This window comes from Chaetodon trifascialis, chromosome 14, assembly GCF_039877785.1.
Source record: "Chaetodon trifascialis isolate fChaTrf1 chromosome 14, fChaTrf1.hap1, whole genome shotgun sequence".
In the NCBI taxonomy this organism is placed as follows: domain Eukaryota; kingdom Metazoa; phylum Chordata; class Actinopteri; order Chaetodontiformes; family Chaetodontidae; genus Chaetodon; species Chaetodon trifascialis.
Window position 1 is genome coordinate 2,047,393 of NC_092069.1, and position 15,802 is coordinate 2,063,194.

Below are 15,802 nucleotides of genomic sequence, written 5' to 3' on the forward strand. Positions count from 1 at the left end.
GCTGTGATGAATAAAGGTGATTTCTTCTTCTTCTTAATGGCAGTATATCAAGATCATGTAAATTATCATTCAATATATCATCAAAGCTCTGGCACTAACATCACTGTGATTTCTTGTAGTTATCTTTTGTAATCTGGTTTAAGAAAATCGGTTGAACATAGGTTATGCAAAAAAGAAAAAGAAAAAAAAAGCCAAACTTATAAATCCATTTATTCTAACATTTTAACATTATTCTAACATTACCTAGAACTGACTAACTACATTACCAAACGAAGAAAAACCCACTTATTTAAGGATACCAACAAAGAACGTTTTCTAGTGTGGAAACTGCTTTTGAGCATGCTCACATGTTCACAGCTTGTTCCGCCTAAACTCTTTGGGTTCTTCCGGTGGGGGTGACGTCAGAGTCAGAGCCAAAAACTGCTCTAAATTACTGCACTGTAATTGGTTAATTCATCGCAATGGGCGGGAGCCGTGTTTCTTGTGGCCAAGGAGCGGCTGGTACTGCTGTCAGTCAGTCCTCTCTTACCTCACTGTCAGGTTGATGGAGAGAAAGACAGAGGAGAGGTAGAGAGTTATAGCGAAGAACGGATGCAAGTGATTTTATGTTCTCTTTTTTCCTCTGTCGTGTTTTTTTTGCGCGTTGACGTTTCTCGACTTATTTTTACATTTCTTCTCAAATTTCACGGCGGTTTCGTCGCTTTACGGTCCGAGGCATGTATCCTTGGCAACGCGAACAACTGTCCTCCGAAGTTTGGATTAAGTGTGGTACCTTCAACCAGAAAACAAACTGAATATTTACCCGCTAAACTAACGGAAATGACTTCGATGTGCATATGGTCGTCTGTAGAAGTATTTTGAATAGCTTTTGTTCAAACTGAACCTGCTTTTTATTGCAAAAGTGTTTAAGGAAACAGGTCAGCGCGAGACAATAGTAGAGTGTTCGTGCAGTGGGAGATCGATGCTTAGCGGGGGCTTTGTTCTGTGCTGTGTGGAGACCCACCGCGAGCCTACCGGTGAGAACGACTGAGTGACCGGTGGGTTGATGATTGATTGGTGATTTATAATCGGACTCGGAAGCCATTGGAGCAAACATGGATGTGACTCTGTCCGAGTTACTGGCCACTTTCATGGAGTCACCGCTGGTGTTGTGGGTGAGTGGGAGCTGCACGCTCACACACAGTTGTGTGAGGATGGTGCACGAGCTAATGACCCCCCTCTCTGTTTTTCTTTCTCTCTTCTGTGTCTTTCAGTTGTGTTACGTTTGTTTACAAGAACTCACTGAACAATTAACTAGTAGAAAGAAACAACTTCGTCCTTCGTCGAATGTGCCATTCTACACTAGTTTGCTCGATTGCACGGTTAACCCTTTGATTGTTACTTCGGGCTGATACATTGCAGCGGAAGGGGAAACACTTTTCAGTGTAAAATCTTCATATTAAGTGATCCACTGAGAGATTGGTTGAATTCTCTGGGGCTTTCCAATTTTAGACACTAAATATGAAACAGAAAGAACTAAGTCTATGATTCTTCTGCTTCACTGCTTACAGCTGCGGTTCTGGTTTCTGTGCAGTTCAAGATGCTTCCCAACATTACTGTTTTAACTGTTTGAAAGGTTTGAAAAATCGGTTTTAAGACCAGAAGGTTGACTTTATGATCTCTGAACCAGATTTTAGGATATGTCTGGGTGGAGAATATGAAAGAGTAGCACCTGTCTTTTGCAAGGCCCTTAATCCCTAACTGCTCCAATGAAGCTGCCCAGTGGCCAGCAGATCAGGCTGTGATTATATTGTGCATCTTCCACCTGTGTCACTGTGTGAGCATCACTCTCAGTTAAACCCACCTGAATGAATAAAGGTCTCAATAAAGTTATATCTTATGTTAGTTGACCTCTCTTTCTGTCTCTAGGTGCGGACGCTGGGTCCTTTGGGTTCATGTGATGATGTAGGCTCAGAGGAACGGGTCAACATGTTCATGGAGCTGGTGGACGGTGTCTTCCTTCACAAGATCATGACACACATGTAAGTATCATCCTACAGAGAGAGGGAGTTTCACATTTTATTTGCATGAGTCAGTGAAAAACGTTTTTTTAGTGTGTATTTTTGTGTGTCTGAACCGGGTGATCAGTGTGTGATCCAGTGTTTCCGCTGTGTGTCTGTGCAAGTGTGTTTGTGCAACCACATCCTGACTTGCTGGTTTCAAGTTGTAAATGTCGCAGCCAGATGTGCCGGTGAAGTCTGCATCAAGAAATACATCAGAGTATAAGAGAGAGCCTGAGTTAGATAAGAGCTGAACTGCTGTCAGTTTGTACTGTGACTCAGATATTGCACAGTAGCGAGCAGGTACAACTGTAGTGCACCATCTCTGAACAGATTCAATATAAAGCAGCTGGATCTCCAGATTCAAATTCAAGGGATCATAAAGCTGGCACTGCATGGAAAGAATGAGTCTCAGTTATGAAGTTGATGTGATGCTGACACAGAACATGAGTGCAAGATGTACAGTTCAGAAGCAAAACATGGTTTGATAAGGCTATTCAAAGACTGGTACTTCTTATCCTATGAGGTTGATGTGACAGTATCTGGGTTTTGTAAATATGTTTTTATGCCAACAAAACATGCAGAACTCCCAGCATGTCCAAAGTGTTTTTCCCGGTCCCGATCAACAAATCCCATGAAAATACAATTAACCAAACTCAACAATCTCTAAATATTCTTCCCAACCCTGTCTGTCACACTCTGCCCCGAGCCCATTGAATCCTATATTTTCAGTCTGTTATCAGGTCAAAATTTGTCCAGTTCTTTGATTAATGATCAAACACCTGCAAACAGATGACATTCCATGTAGCCTCATCTGTAATTTGTGCAAAGTGACAGTTAGCCAATTATCCAATGTTAGCATGCTAACATGCTACACTAACATAAACATTTTTGATTTCTGATGTGATTGGACAACACGTTATTAGAGCTAGTTCTAATAGAGTGTAACCCAACTCTTAGTCTTATAGCCTAGAGAGGCTCAATAATTTAATTAAAGAGCATTTTCAGTAGTGGAAAGTGATTATGTGCAGCACCAAAGCAGTGTGTTTGTGATTGAGTCCAAATAAAATACATTGTGTGTGTTCATGGTAATGAGGGAACATGTCACCCAGTGTAACAGTTTGATTTGACACATACACATACTTGTTATACAGTGTGTTGGTTTTTGCCTTTTCCTGGAATTTGTTGACACAAAAATATAATAGGAATACTATTATAGAATATTCTCCACAGTGATAAGGATGAAACATACCTACTTATTTGGAATCTGAATCTTCTCCCATACAGATGGTTCTCTGTCCCCAATCAAACCACATGTTCATACGTTAAATACTGTTTTCAGAAACAATAGTAATTGCTCCATTGTTCTCTACACACTGAATGTAGGCTGGGCTGACTGATTTGGGGGAGGGGGTGGTTACAGGAAAGTGGGTTACAGAGGAGGTAGTTGGTAAATCAGTCAGTCACAGAGCTAATCGGCTGCTTAAGCAGTCAGCTTGTAAACTTATAATTCTCTCTGACCTTTCAAATAATAGATTCTGAGCTGGGGCAGGAATTTGCTATAATATTGCTGTTTAAAGTGTCCCCCTTTAATTGACTGTGTTGATTGTTTTGTTGACTGGGAATAAAAAAGGCTAAATTTCCTGAAGAAAAGTTAATATGCTTCCTGCTGATAATATGCAGTTGAAACATTGGATATAATGTTGCAAAAATATGGTTGAGTTGCGAAAATGTGAAACGTGATAGTGAATAATGTGTAAGCTGAAGTTTAAACATTGGAAGGACTTGGAATGGACTTGCAAAGGAGCTGCAATGATTAGTTGATTAATCAATCAATTGATGAAAGCAAATTGATTGCAAACTAGTTTGATAACTGATTAATTGTTACAGTCATTTTTCAAGCAAAAATGTCAAACGTTTGCGGTTTCTAGTTTGTTATGATATTAAATGAAATGTCTTTGGGTTTTGGACTGTTGACTGGACAAAAGAATCACTTTAGAATCACAAAAGGAGGCCACTTTAGGCTCTAGGAAACTGTGAGAAGCATTATTCACAATTTTGGGCATTGGGACTAAATTAGCAATCGATTAATCATGAAAATAATCAGAAGATTTATCAGTATTGACAGTTATCATTAGTTGCAGCGCTCAAAGTGTAACCACTGAAGTAACTGAAATCTTGGTGAAAATTCAGTCATCTTGGCTTCATTTCAGTGAGCAAACCATGCTTGCTGAGGAAAATGAATGTCTAACCTCTTGATATTTAGTATGTTTCCCTTAGAGGGGATATCAAACTGATGTTATGATGTCACATCAGGCCAGCCAGACAGTGTTACACACCCACTGTTCACATGCAAATCAATCTGGCTCAAGCTGACATGTGCTAATGTGAGCACAATTGTGTGTGTGTGTGTGTGTGTGTGTGTGTGTGTGTGTGTGTGTGTGTGTGTGTGTGTGTGTGTGTGTGTGTGTGTGTGTGTGTGTGTGTGTGTGTGTTTGTAGTGACCCCAGTCCGACCCATCAGAGGTTGAATAAGAATGTGAACAATGATGTGTCCGTTCGCCTTCACAACCTTACCGTTCTCACCAGGCACATCAGGACATACTATCAGGTATGTACACATACACACACACACACACACACACACATGCAGTGATATTAGTGTGCTTGCCAACTACTGTAACATTCATGGGTGAGACTGTACTACAGTGGCCAAGCAGCAGCCCACATTGTGCCCATTAGTCTTTTTCACCCATGCAAACATTCTTGACCAAGTAGAATCAGTACATTATTATTATCTTTCTGTTTGAACATACAGCTATTTTTGTAAACTTCAACCTATTTACTTTACCTGAGGCGCTGCAATGCATGTGTGTGTGTACATGTTTAGGATGTCTTTTAACCATCATCATTGTAATGTGTGTCTTAATGACATGTCAGTTTGGATTTTTCAAATATGAACAGGCCCTGAACACAAATGCACACAACACATTCTTATATATTTCTAAACCACATCAGTTTGCGTGCGTGCGTGCGTGCGTGCGTGCGTGCGTGCGTGCGTGCGTGCGTGCGTGCGTGCGTGCGTGCGTGCGTGCGTGTGTGTGTGAGTGAGTGAGTGTCTGAGAGAGAGAGAGAGAGAGAGAGAGAGAGAGAGAGAGAGAGAGAGTCATGGGCTGTATTGATGATGACCCTTGAACTTGCTGGCCAATCATTTTTTAATTATTGCTTGAAGGCCAATAATCCTCAGTGATCAATACTAGCAGATAGCCACAGAGTATGATCAGATCTGGGGAACAAATGTTATGTTCAGTGTTACTTGTTAATGTATTATACCTGAATATCTGGAGCTGCACTTTGTAGTTTCTTCTTTTCTTTGATGTTTGATGATTTTCATAAAGGAGAGTTTGCAGTTGGGTTTCCTGAAAACACACTAACGTCTTCTAAAACGTTTGTCATAAAGGATGATATTACTGAAAATTCAGCTCACTAATGAATAAATCAACTTTGGATTACATGATAGAGAAATGGTAAATGCCAGCCATTTTGCATCAGTGATTAGGGTATATGTATAGCTAGTTACAGACTTGAGTGAAGAGATACCTTTTTAGCTGTATGCCCTTATATCTAAGGTATTGTGTTCTGTAGTTTTTAGGCTGTGGCTCAGGAGGTAGAGCGGTCATCCCCGTTCAACCCCTGGCCTCGACAGTCGAAGCATCCTTGGCAAGATACTGAACCCCAAATGTGTGAGTGTGTTAATGCTTGCTTGTAATGAGTGGGTGGCCTAGCCATCAGTGTGTGAATGCTTTAATACAGGCTTGTTTTGTAAAAGCACTTTGAGTGGTCATCAGAACAGAAAAGAGCTATATAAATACAGTCCATGTACAATTTAATTGACAAAGGCTGCATCTCTGATTTTCTGTTGGCTGTTGCTGGGAACCTGGGTCACACAGCCAGAGAGACCCAAGTTTTCAAGATGATTATAAGATATCATGATCAGTCGTATCTAGGGCTGGGCGATATGGCTGAAAACTGTATCACGATATAAGTGTTTTATATTGGTCGATATTGATAATTATTGATGTTTTTACGACCTATTTAAAATAAGGACCAGGAGAAAAATATATTACATTTAAACATTTTTATTTTAAATTTAACCTTCCTCTGATTATAATCCCCCCGGCTATCAAGGCAGAAAGGAAAGGAAATGTCAACACAACCATGGAAAACCAATAAAAGTGTAAAAATGTAGACAGAGAGAAACCAGGGAACTTTTTTCTGCAGGTGTAGTGCAGGAAGTTCACAAGCTGATTCACCTTATGGTGAATAAAATGTTTCAAATATGTGCAGTGTTTTGTAGACATAGCAGAAACTGAGGTAGACTTGACATCTGTAACATACAAAAAAGCAAACATGATAGACAGTACAGTAAGATTGATTGAACTATAAAACCAGCCTAGACATATGAATAACTTAAGTCACTCTTCTTACTCTAAACATACATGAACTATTCAATTATATTTTTATATAACCGACCGAACTTGATACTGTTACATGACTGGCGTGTTAGCGTGTCACTCCCACTGATCAGTGATTACTCCCTACATTGCTCGGTTACCTGAGAGTGAGTGCCTTTGTCCATGCAACCAACCTTGCTTTGCAATTTCTGGTTTCTTCCTACGAAGAAAAAAAATTATTGAATGTTTTATTGAACGCATTTTTTTATTGATATTGATTGCGTGTCTACCGCGAGACATATTGTTGTCGTTTTATCGCCCAGCCCTAGTCGTATCAAATGCTGCACTTCTCAGAGAACAGGAAATGAGACCTTATTTTTGTCAGATTTTAATCTGAGGTCACTGATTATTTTAGTCAGAACAGTTTCAGTGCTGTGCTGACTGAAATTCATCTATTTGGTGTTACTTCTTTAAGAAAGGAGTTAATTTGCATTGAAACAACCTTTCCAAGCATCTTACTGATGAATGGAAGGTTGGACATTGGGTTGGACCAAGTATCCTTGGGCAAGATACTGAAACCCAAAACCGCCCCCGATGCTGTGCCATCAGTATGTGAATGTATAAAGCTCATAATGTGCAGGTGGCTTAGCTACCATATCAGAATCAGAATCAGAATCAGAATCAGAAAAAGCTTTATTGCCAAGTACGATTTTACACATATGAGGAATTTGCTTTGCTGAGGTTGGTGCATGACACATCTATTAAAAAGAATCTATCAGAAAAGTAAAAAATATAACAGTAAGTAAATTATATAAAAATAAGTAAAAGATATAACAATATTAGAAACTGTAACAGTAAGTAAAAAATCTAACAATATAAATATATGTACACAAGTTTTTTTTTTTTTTTACAGAGGCACAGTCTGTTATTTTCAAAAGGAAGCAGATCGTTAATGTAACGCATATGGTTATGGCAATGTCAATGACAAGTAGAGTCAGAGGTGGAGTGTGAAGAATGTCGGGGGGGTTCTGGGCCTTGTTAATAAGGCTGACAGCAGACGGGAAAAAACTGTTCTTGTGGCGTGAGGTTTTGGTCCTGATGGACCGGAGCCTCCTGCCAGAGGGGAGTGTCTGAAAGAGTTTATGTCGGGGGTGGGAGGGATCGGCCACAATCTTTCCTGCATGCCTCAGGGTCCTGGAGGTGTACAGGTCCTGGAGAGACGGGAGATTGCAGCCAATCATCTTCTCTGCAGACCGAATGACCCGCTGCAGTCTGCCCTTGTCCTTGGCAGTGGCAGCAGCGTACCAGATGGTGATGGAGGAGCTGAGGATGGACTCGATGATGGCTGTGTAAAAGCGCACCATCATTGTCTTTGGGAGACTGAATTTCTTCAGCTGCAGTAGGAAGTATATCCTCTGGTGTGCTTTCTTGATGAGGGAGCTGATGTTCGGCTCCCACTTGAGGTCCTGGGAGATGATAGTTTCCAAGAAACGGAAAGACTCCACAGTGTCAAGTTGAGTCACGGAGGGTGATGGGGGCAGGTGGGGCTGGGTTCTTCCTGTAGTCCACAACCATCTCCACTGTCTTTAGAGCATTGAGCTCTAGGTTGTTCAGGTTACACCAAGTCACCAGATGGTCAACATCCCACCTGTAGGCGGACTCGTTGCCATCAGAGATGAGTCCAATGAGGGTGGTGTCGTCTGCAAACTTCAGGAGCTTGACACACTGGTGACTCGAGGTGCAGCTGTTGGTGTTCAGGGAGAAGAGCAGAGGAGAAAGGACGCAACCCTGAGGGATCCAGTGCTGATGGTCTTAAGCGCGCACCAACACACCGAGGCAGCTGTCCAGGCAGCTGTCCGTGGCGCCATCTTGATGGGATATGAATGTGTGTGAACGGGTGAATGCAGACTTCAGTTGTAAAAGCGCTTTGAGTGGTCTTTAGACTAGAAAAGAACTATACAAATACAGTCCATTTACCATTTAGAGCAGTGGTCCCCAACCTTTTTTGCACCACGGACAAATAATTAAAAATACAACTCACCATTACGCTGAATGTAGTTGTCGTACTTAGTGGGAGCTCTGCGCCTATTTCTCTTCAACAAGAAGGCCTCATTGCCTCATTTTCGAGCCTGTCGCCACATATTACACAGAGTGGGCTTGGAGCATGAGAATCACCTGAAGAGATAAACCCGTATTTTAAGTAGGACTGCTGATACTGTCTCGTAAATGCAGGTACATGTTTGTAAGTGAGTAGGTAAATTTTATTTATAGAGCACTTTTCTTAGATAACAATCACAAAGTGCTTTACAGTGTAGATAAAAGCAATAAAATACAGAGGATATTGGACAACAGCATAAAGACAAACAACGACACAACAACAAACCTCACAGGGGCCCCAGAGACATTAACAATGGAAAGCCTGTTTAAAAAGATAGGCTTTAAGTTCTCTCTTAAAAACTTCAGTGGACTCAATGCAACATAAGGTCACTGGGATTGCGTTTTAGAGGCGAGGGGCACTAGCCTGAAAGGAGCAATCACCTCGTGTTTTAAATTTGGTGCAGGGGATCATCAAGAGTTTCTGGTCTGATGACCTTAGGGAACGTGAGGGAGAGTAGGGTCTCAGTAACTCGGTTATGTACAGTGGAGCTTGATCATTGAGGGCTCTGAAAGTGAGAACTAAAATCTTAAAATGAATCCTAAAAGTAACTGGTAACCAGTGTAAAGAGTATAAAATTGGGGTGATATGATCCCTTTTTTTTAGAGCCAGTTATGAGCCTTGCTGCTGCGTTTTGCACAGTCTGAAGGCGATTTACAGCCTTTTTGTTAAAGCACATAAAAAGAGTGTTACAATAATCAATATGAGATGAGACAAAGGCATGAATTATCTCCATTTCAGATTTTGAGATCATGGACCTCAGTTTAGCAATATTTCGCAGGTGATAAAAGCAGTTTTTCACCAACTGTTTACAGTGGTGATCCAAGGACATGTCCTTGTCAAACAAAACTCCTAGATTACGTAGGCTAGGTTGGACAGAGAGACCTAATTGACCTAAGTACTGCTTTATGAGGGGAATGGCAGTGTCAGGGGCAATAAACAGTGTTTCAATTTTGGCAGAGTTCAGTTGGAGGAGATTATTATTTAGCCATTTTTTGATGGCTGTCAAGCAGGCAATTAAGTTATCTAATTTATGTAGCTCGGTCTGCTTGAAAGAGCAGTAGAGCTGTACATCATCAGCATATAGATGATAAGAGACATCACTGAACTCACTGATTATCTGTCCAAGAGGGGTCATGTAGAGCAAGAAAAGAAAAGGGCCAAGGACTGATCCCTGTGGTACCCCACATGATGGGTCAGATAAAAAGTGATTGACATGGACCAAAAAACTCCTGTCAGTCAGGTAAGACCTAAACCAAGACGGTACCAGTAATCCCAAAAGTGTCTCTCAGTCTATTTAATAAGATTTTATGGTCCACCGTGTCAAATGCAGCTGTGAGATCGAGCAGTACCAGGACTGTAAATTAACCAGAGTCTGCTGCCATCATGACATCACTAGAAACTCTCGTTAAGGCAGTCTCAGTTTTTTTTTACGGAAGCCTGATTGAAAGGTGTTGAAGAATGAATTTTGATCCATGAAGGCGTTTTGTTGTTCAGCTACTACCTTTTCCAGAATTTTAGCTAGAAAAGGGAGCTTAGAAATGGGCCTATAATTTTTTAAATCGGCAGGATCCAAGTTTGATTTCTTTAATTTAGGTTCCACTGCTGCGGGGACGACACCTGTTTGAAGAGATTGATTTATAATCTCTACAATGCAGGGGCCAATGGAGCCAAGAGTTTTAAGAAACATTGTTGTTGGAAGTATGTCCAGAGGGCTGGAGGACGGCGTCATGGTAGCAAGGAGCGCACTGATGTCTGACAGTGAAACCAAAGAAAACACAGACCATTTACACTGAAGAGGCAGAGAGGTGCATGGGTTACATTCACTTTGAGGGATATTTGCCCTGATGTCATTGACCTTATTTACCATAAAACTGGCAAAGGCATTGCAATCAGTCATAGAGGAGGCTGGTACCGTGGGGACATCAGGGGATATAATGGAGCTAATAGTGTCAAACAGAAACAGCTCTTGCATTTTTTAGCAGGTTGTTTAGAGCTAATCTCAGATCCTTGAGGGTACAACCTGTGGACCTCAAGCTTCGTAGCTTTCCACAGCCGCTCTGCCTTGCGGCAGCAACTCCTGTGATTTTTAATCTCTTTGTTTATCCACGGACAAGGCTTCCTAAAAAAGGTGGATCTTGATTTAATTGGGGCTACACTGCACAAGTAAATTCGCATCATCATTGTTTGAAGGAGGCTCTGCATCAAACAGGGAGATGAAGCTATCAACAGCAGGCTGATTTATAAAATGCTTCTTTCCCTGAACAATACATGACGGGTGCTTCTCAACGAATGCTATATCAAAAGAGATACAGCTTGGCATGTGTACAGAGGCACAGGCAGATGCACCTGATTTTCAAAATAGAACTTCTTTCAGACTGATGATCAATAAAATATTTTTTGTTCAGTCTCTCTGTGCAGCCCGGTACCAAATGGCCCAGGGACCGGTACTGGTCCGCGGACTGGTGGTTAGGGACTGCTGATTTAGAGCATTACCATCCAGGTTGAATTTCTTTGGTTCGGGTTTTACTACAGCTGTTTTGAAGGCATCTAGGAAGATGCCTGTTGAAGTCTTGATGTATTCCTAATCTTATGTGTGGGCATACGGTGAACATATGAGGTGGAGTTAAACTCATTCACACACACACACACACACACACATATTTATATAAAAATCCCCTTCTCGACCCGCCTGGGGTGGTATTGTGCCCCCTTCAAGCTCGGGTCCTCCACCAGAGGCCTGGGAGCTTGAGAGTTCTGTGCAGGATCTTGGCTGTTCCCAGGAGTGTGCTCTTCTGGACAGAGATCTCAGATGTTCTTCCTGGTATCTGCTGGAACCATTACCGCTCTGAGTGCCCTGATCACTACTGGGACCACTTTTGGCTTTATGCCCCACATCTTCTCCAACTCCTCCTTGAGACCCTGGTATTTCTCCAGCTTCTCGTGCTCTTTCTTCCTGATGTTGCTGTCACTCGGGATCGCTACATCCACCACTGTGACTGTCTTCTGTTCTTTGTCCACCACCACTATGCCTGGTTGGTTTGCCATCGCTAGTTTGTCTGTCTGGAAGTGGAAGTCCCACAGGATCTTTGCTCGGTCATTCTGGATCACCTTTGGAGGCGTCTTCCACCTTGATCGTGGGACCTCCGGCCCATACTCGGTACAGATGTTCCTGTGTACGATGCTAGCCACCTGGTTATGATACTCCATGTATGCCTTCCCTGCCAGCATCTTACACCCCGTTATTATGTGCTGGTTTGTCTCAGGAGCATCTTTGCACAGCCTGTACCTGGGGTCTTGTCTGCTGTGGTAGATCCCGGCCTCTATTGACCTTGTGTTCAAGGCTTGCTCTTGTGCGGCCATAATCAGTACCTCTGCTGTCAGACCAGCCTTTTATGTATTTATGTAAGTTTTCGCTATGTCAGCCACTTCCTCAAGCTGCCGATGGTACATGCCATGCAGGGGCTTGTCTGTCCATGCCAACCCTTCTGGCTCCTCCTTACTGGGCTTCTGCTGCCTGAGGCATTCACTCAGCAGGTCATCATTGGGAGCCATCTTCCTGATGTACTCCCAGAGGCTTGCTGTTTCCTCCCGGATAGTGGCTCTGACGCTCACTAGTCCGTGGCCTTGTGTCTTCCGCTTAGTGTATAGCCTCAGGACGCTGGACTTAGGGTGAAACCCTACATGCATCGTAAGGAGCTTCCTTGTCTTGATATCAGTGGCTTCCATTTCTTCCAGTGGCCAGGATATTATACCAGCAGGGTATCTGATTACTGGCAGGGCGTAGGTGTTTATTGCCTGGATCTTGTTCTTGCCATTCAGCTGACTCTTCAGGACCATCCGTCCACACTTATCCAGTCCGAATGACATCCCGATGTCATTGCTGTATCTCCTGGTGAGGTGAGTGAGGGAGTCAATGTCACGCTCACTCTTGGCATACAGCTTGATGTCATCCATGTAGTGGAGGTGGCTGATTGTCGTCCCATTTCGGAATCCGTATCCAAAGCCACTTTTGGTGATGATCTGGCTGAGGGGGTTTAGGCCTATGCAGAACAGCAAGGGGGGCAGTGCATCTCCTTGATATATACCACATTTGATGCTCACTTCTGCAATTGGCTGTGAGTTGGCTTCCAGAGTTGTCTTCCACAACCCCATCGAGTTCTTGATGAAGGCTCTAACTGTCCTGTCAATCTTATACAGGTCTAGGCACTCCAGTATCCATGTGTGTGGCATCGAGTCATAGGCCTTCTTTTAGTCAGTCCAGGCAGTGCATAGGTTGGTACTTCTGGTCTTACACTCCTGGGTGACTGCCCTGTCAGCCAGTAGTTGGTGTTTGGCTCCTCTGGTGTTGTTGCCAATTCCCTTCTGTACTCTACTCATGTACTGATCCATGTGCCTACTCATCTTATGATGCCTGACTAGAGCTTCCATGTTGTACTCAGGCGGGTTATAGGCCAGTAGTTGGATGGTACCGGGCCCTTCTGTGGGTCCTTCATGATGAGAACTGTACGGCCTGGGGTCAGCCACTCTGGGTGGGTTTCCCGATCTTAGCAGCTGATTCATCTGTGCTGCCAGTCGTTCATGGAGTGCAGTTAGCTTTTTGAGCCAGTCGGCGTGGATCATGTCGGGCCCAGGTGCTGTCCGGCTCTTCATCTTAGACCCTCTTTCTTGGATGTCTGCAGTGGTAATTTGTACTGGTTCCGGTTCCTGGGCATTGGTGTTATGCGATGCCTCTTTCTCCCAGATACTCTTCCAGTAGAGCTCAGTTTCATACTTTGGTGGGTCTATCTTCTTACTACCCTGCCATTGAGAATAGACCGTATCTCTTAGGGCGGGTAGCCAGAGCTGTGAGCCTCTGCTCCATTGTTGTCGACCACAGAAAATGGCCTTAAGTCTTTGGCTAAATATTCACAAATGCATCTTGTTATTTCTTCTGCTGTTGGACTGTCATGGGGAAGCAGGCCTCCAAGTACTTCTTTCAGGCTCCTTTGGCCTGGCTGAAGCTTTGTTGTTGGTTTTCAGGTGGCGATGTGCTAAATGGATTCTCATGTTTGATGTGTTTCCCATAGTGCTGTTCACCATTGTCTGGCAGTATTTGCTAGTCGATTTGCGTTTGTCAATTTCCTTTTCACCACACACTTGACAAAGGAAAACTGAAATGTTGCCAGCTATCAGCTCTAAAAGTAGATGGAGCATCTTCAAACTCTTTAGTTATCGACACGTTATCCGTTGTTTTCTCATTGGGTTTATTTTTAGCAGTGCTTGGTTTGTGCGCAAGATGATGGGAGTCTGTCTTCTGGAGCCCTCTGCTGTTCAGACAGTACAGTTTTCTACAAGGAGAGGTAGTAAGTAACCATGTAACGTCACAGTAGATAGTGTGTGACATCCCAAATATCTAATGCCAAATGTAGTCGAGCAACTGCAGCATGCCATTTTGATGTTATAACATTACAGGAGCAGTTTGTGTACTATCACAGAAGATGTGTTACAAAACGGGCTGCATAATTTGCACCTTGTCATCCTCAGAGTTATCCCACCTTTCAAAACAATGCACCATGCCAACTCCTTTTTTATGTAGGGCTTTACACCTACTAAGGGCCAGGTGTAAAATTTAAGTTTGAACTTATGCCTTCATTGAAACTATTTCAGCTGGTGCAACCCTTAAGTCCTAAGGTAGAAATTCTGTTCAAACTAGGCTATGTTTACGCAGAGCTGGTGCAACCCACTTTAGATGGATAATAAATTAGCCTGACAGAATGAGAGAGGAATGGATTTTGCTCCAAAAAAGGAGATGTGTTCATTAAAGTACATAGTGCTACATAATAAGGAGTGAGGACATTCTTAGAATGGGGGGACATTTTGGCTGGTCTTCACAACTTCAAATCTTGGTTTTAACAGTTAGGTTCAAATTAGGTTTAGGGACAGGTATTTAATCGTGATGGTTAAGATTAGGGTACGGGTCTAGGGAATGCATTATGACAATGATTGTCTTCATATTCATGTTCATGTTTGTGTGTGTACTGTCTTTAGTTTGTCCTTGTGTACTGATGTCAGGCCTGTGTAATGATGTGACCATCTTTGCAATGCTAATCACAGCTGTTCAGACACATTAATCCTCCATGCGTGTGTGTGTATGCATGCACACACTGTGCTACTTGTATAAATCAGATGGTAAGGAGCTCAGATGCAGTAGATTTTGGCTGAACTGCGTTCATGTTCCGCTGACATACCCACACAAACGTTCACTAAGCTCTAACCCCACTATGAGATGGAGTGTATTGCTTTCATGTAGTTGCCGGTGTTTTGAACCTCTAGGAAGACAATAGGACTGATAATATGTCCCTGTAAACAGTATGTCAGTTGACCCTTTTAAGCAAGTTAATCTAAAGTGAATAAATAATATCTTTTAGATGTAGTTAACTTTTCACTGATGCTGGAAGATCTGATATCCCTGAAGCTTTTACTGGGTTTAGGAACAGTAATAATGAGGATATCTAATCCTGAGAAACTTGACAGAGGTGGTGAACCTTGGCCTAGCCACTTGGCCATCCATTCAGTGTGGCCTGATTAGAAGGGGTGTTTCAGCACGCTCGTAGCTTCTTTTGACAAAGTTGGTTGCATGATGCTCTCCCTCGACAAACTGTAGCTAACTGAGCCCCGCAATGTATTATTAGCTACACACAGGCTAAATCATGAATTGTGAAATGCGTGGGGGTCGTGCATCCCATTCACATCTGTGCCCTTGATAATAAAACACTCGTCGGTCAGGACCTCCTGGACTGACTGGCCCCAATCATCAACTGCCACTGTGGACACGTTTGGGCTTAGGTGGATGCCCTGAAGTCAGAAGAATCACATTTAGATTAGACATGCACCAATTGCAATTTTTTTGGCTGATTCCTGTTCCTGATTTTTTTTTAAGAGTCTGACCGGCCAATTCCAATTTTGACAAATTCTTATTTTTTTTCTCTCTAGAAGGAACTATGATGGACAGCATAAACAAACATTTTTATAACTTTTCTTAAATGGAAAATTCAATTGTATGTTTACTATCTCACTTTCACTCAAATAAAGTGGCCAGACCACTGGACAGAACTTTTTTGTACAAATAAAATTAAACTGAAAATGAATTGCAGTATATCCCACTTTATCTAT

The 15,802-nt window shown here is 42.5% G+C and overlaps 1 protein-coding gene across 1 annotated transcript in view; it reads left to right on the forward strand.

Moving 5' to 3' along the window:
* Nucleotides 1–516: 516 nt before the first annotated feature.
* The window catches only part of ccdc88c (coiled-coil domain containing 88C), a 75,184-nt gene continuing 59,898 nt past the window's right edge, over nt 517–15,802 (forward strand). The window contains exons 1-3 of the mRNA XM_070978880.1: nt 517–1,154; nt 1,909–2,021; nt 4,541–4,649. Of these exons, the coding sequence (XP_070834981.1) occupies nt 1,095–1,154; nt 1,909–2,021; nt 4,541–4,649 (282 nt within the window). The 5' untranslated portion in view covers nt 517–1,094. The remainder of the gene's footprint in view (nt 1,155–1,908; nt 2,022–4,540; nt 4,650–15,802) is intronic.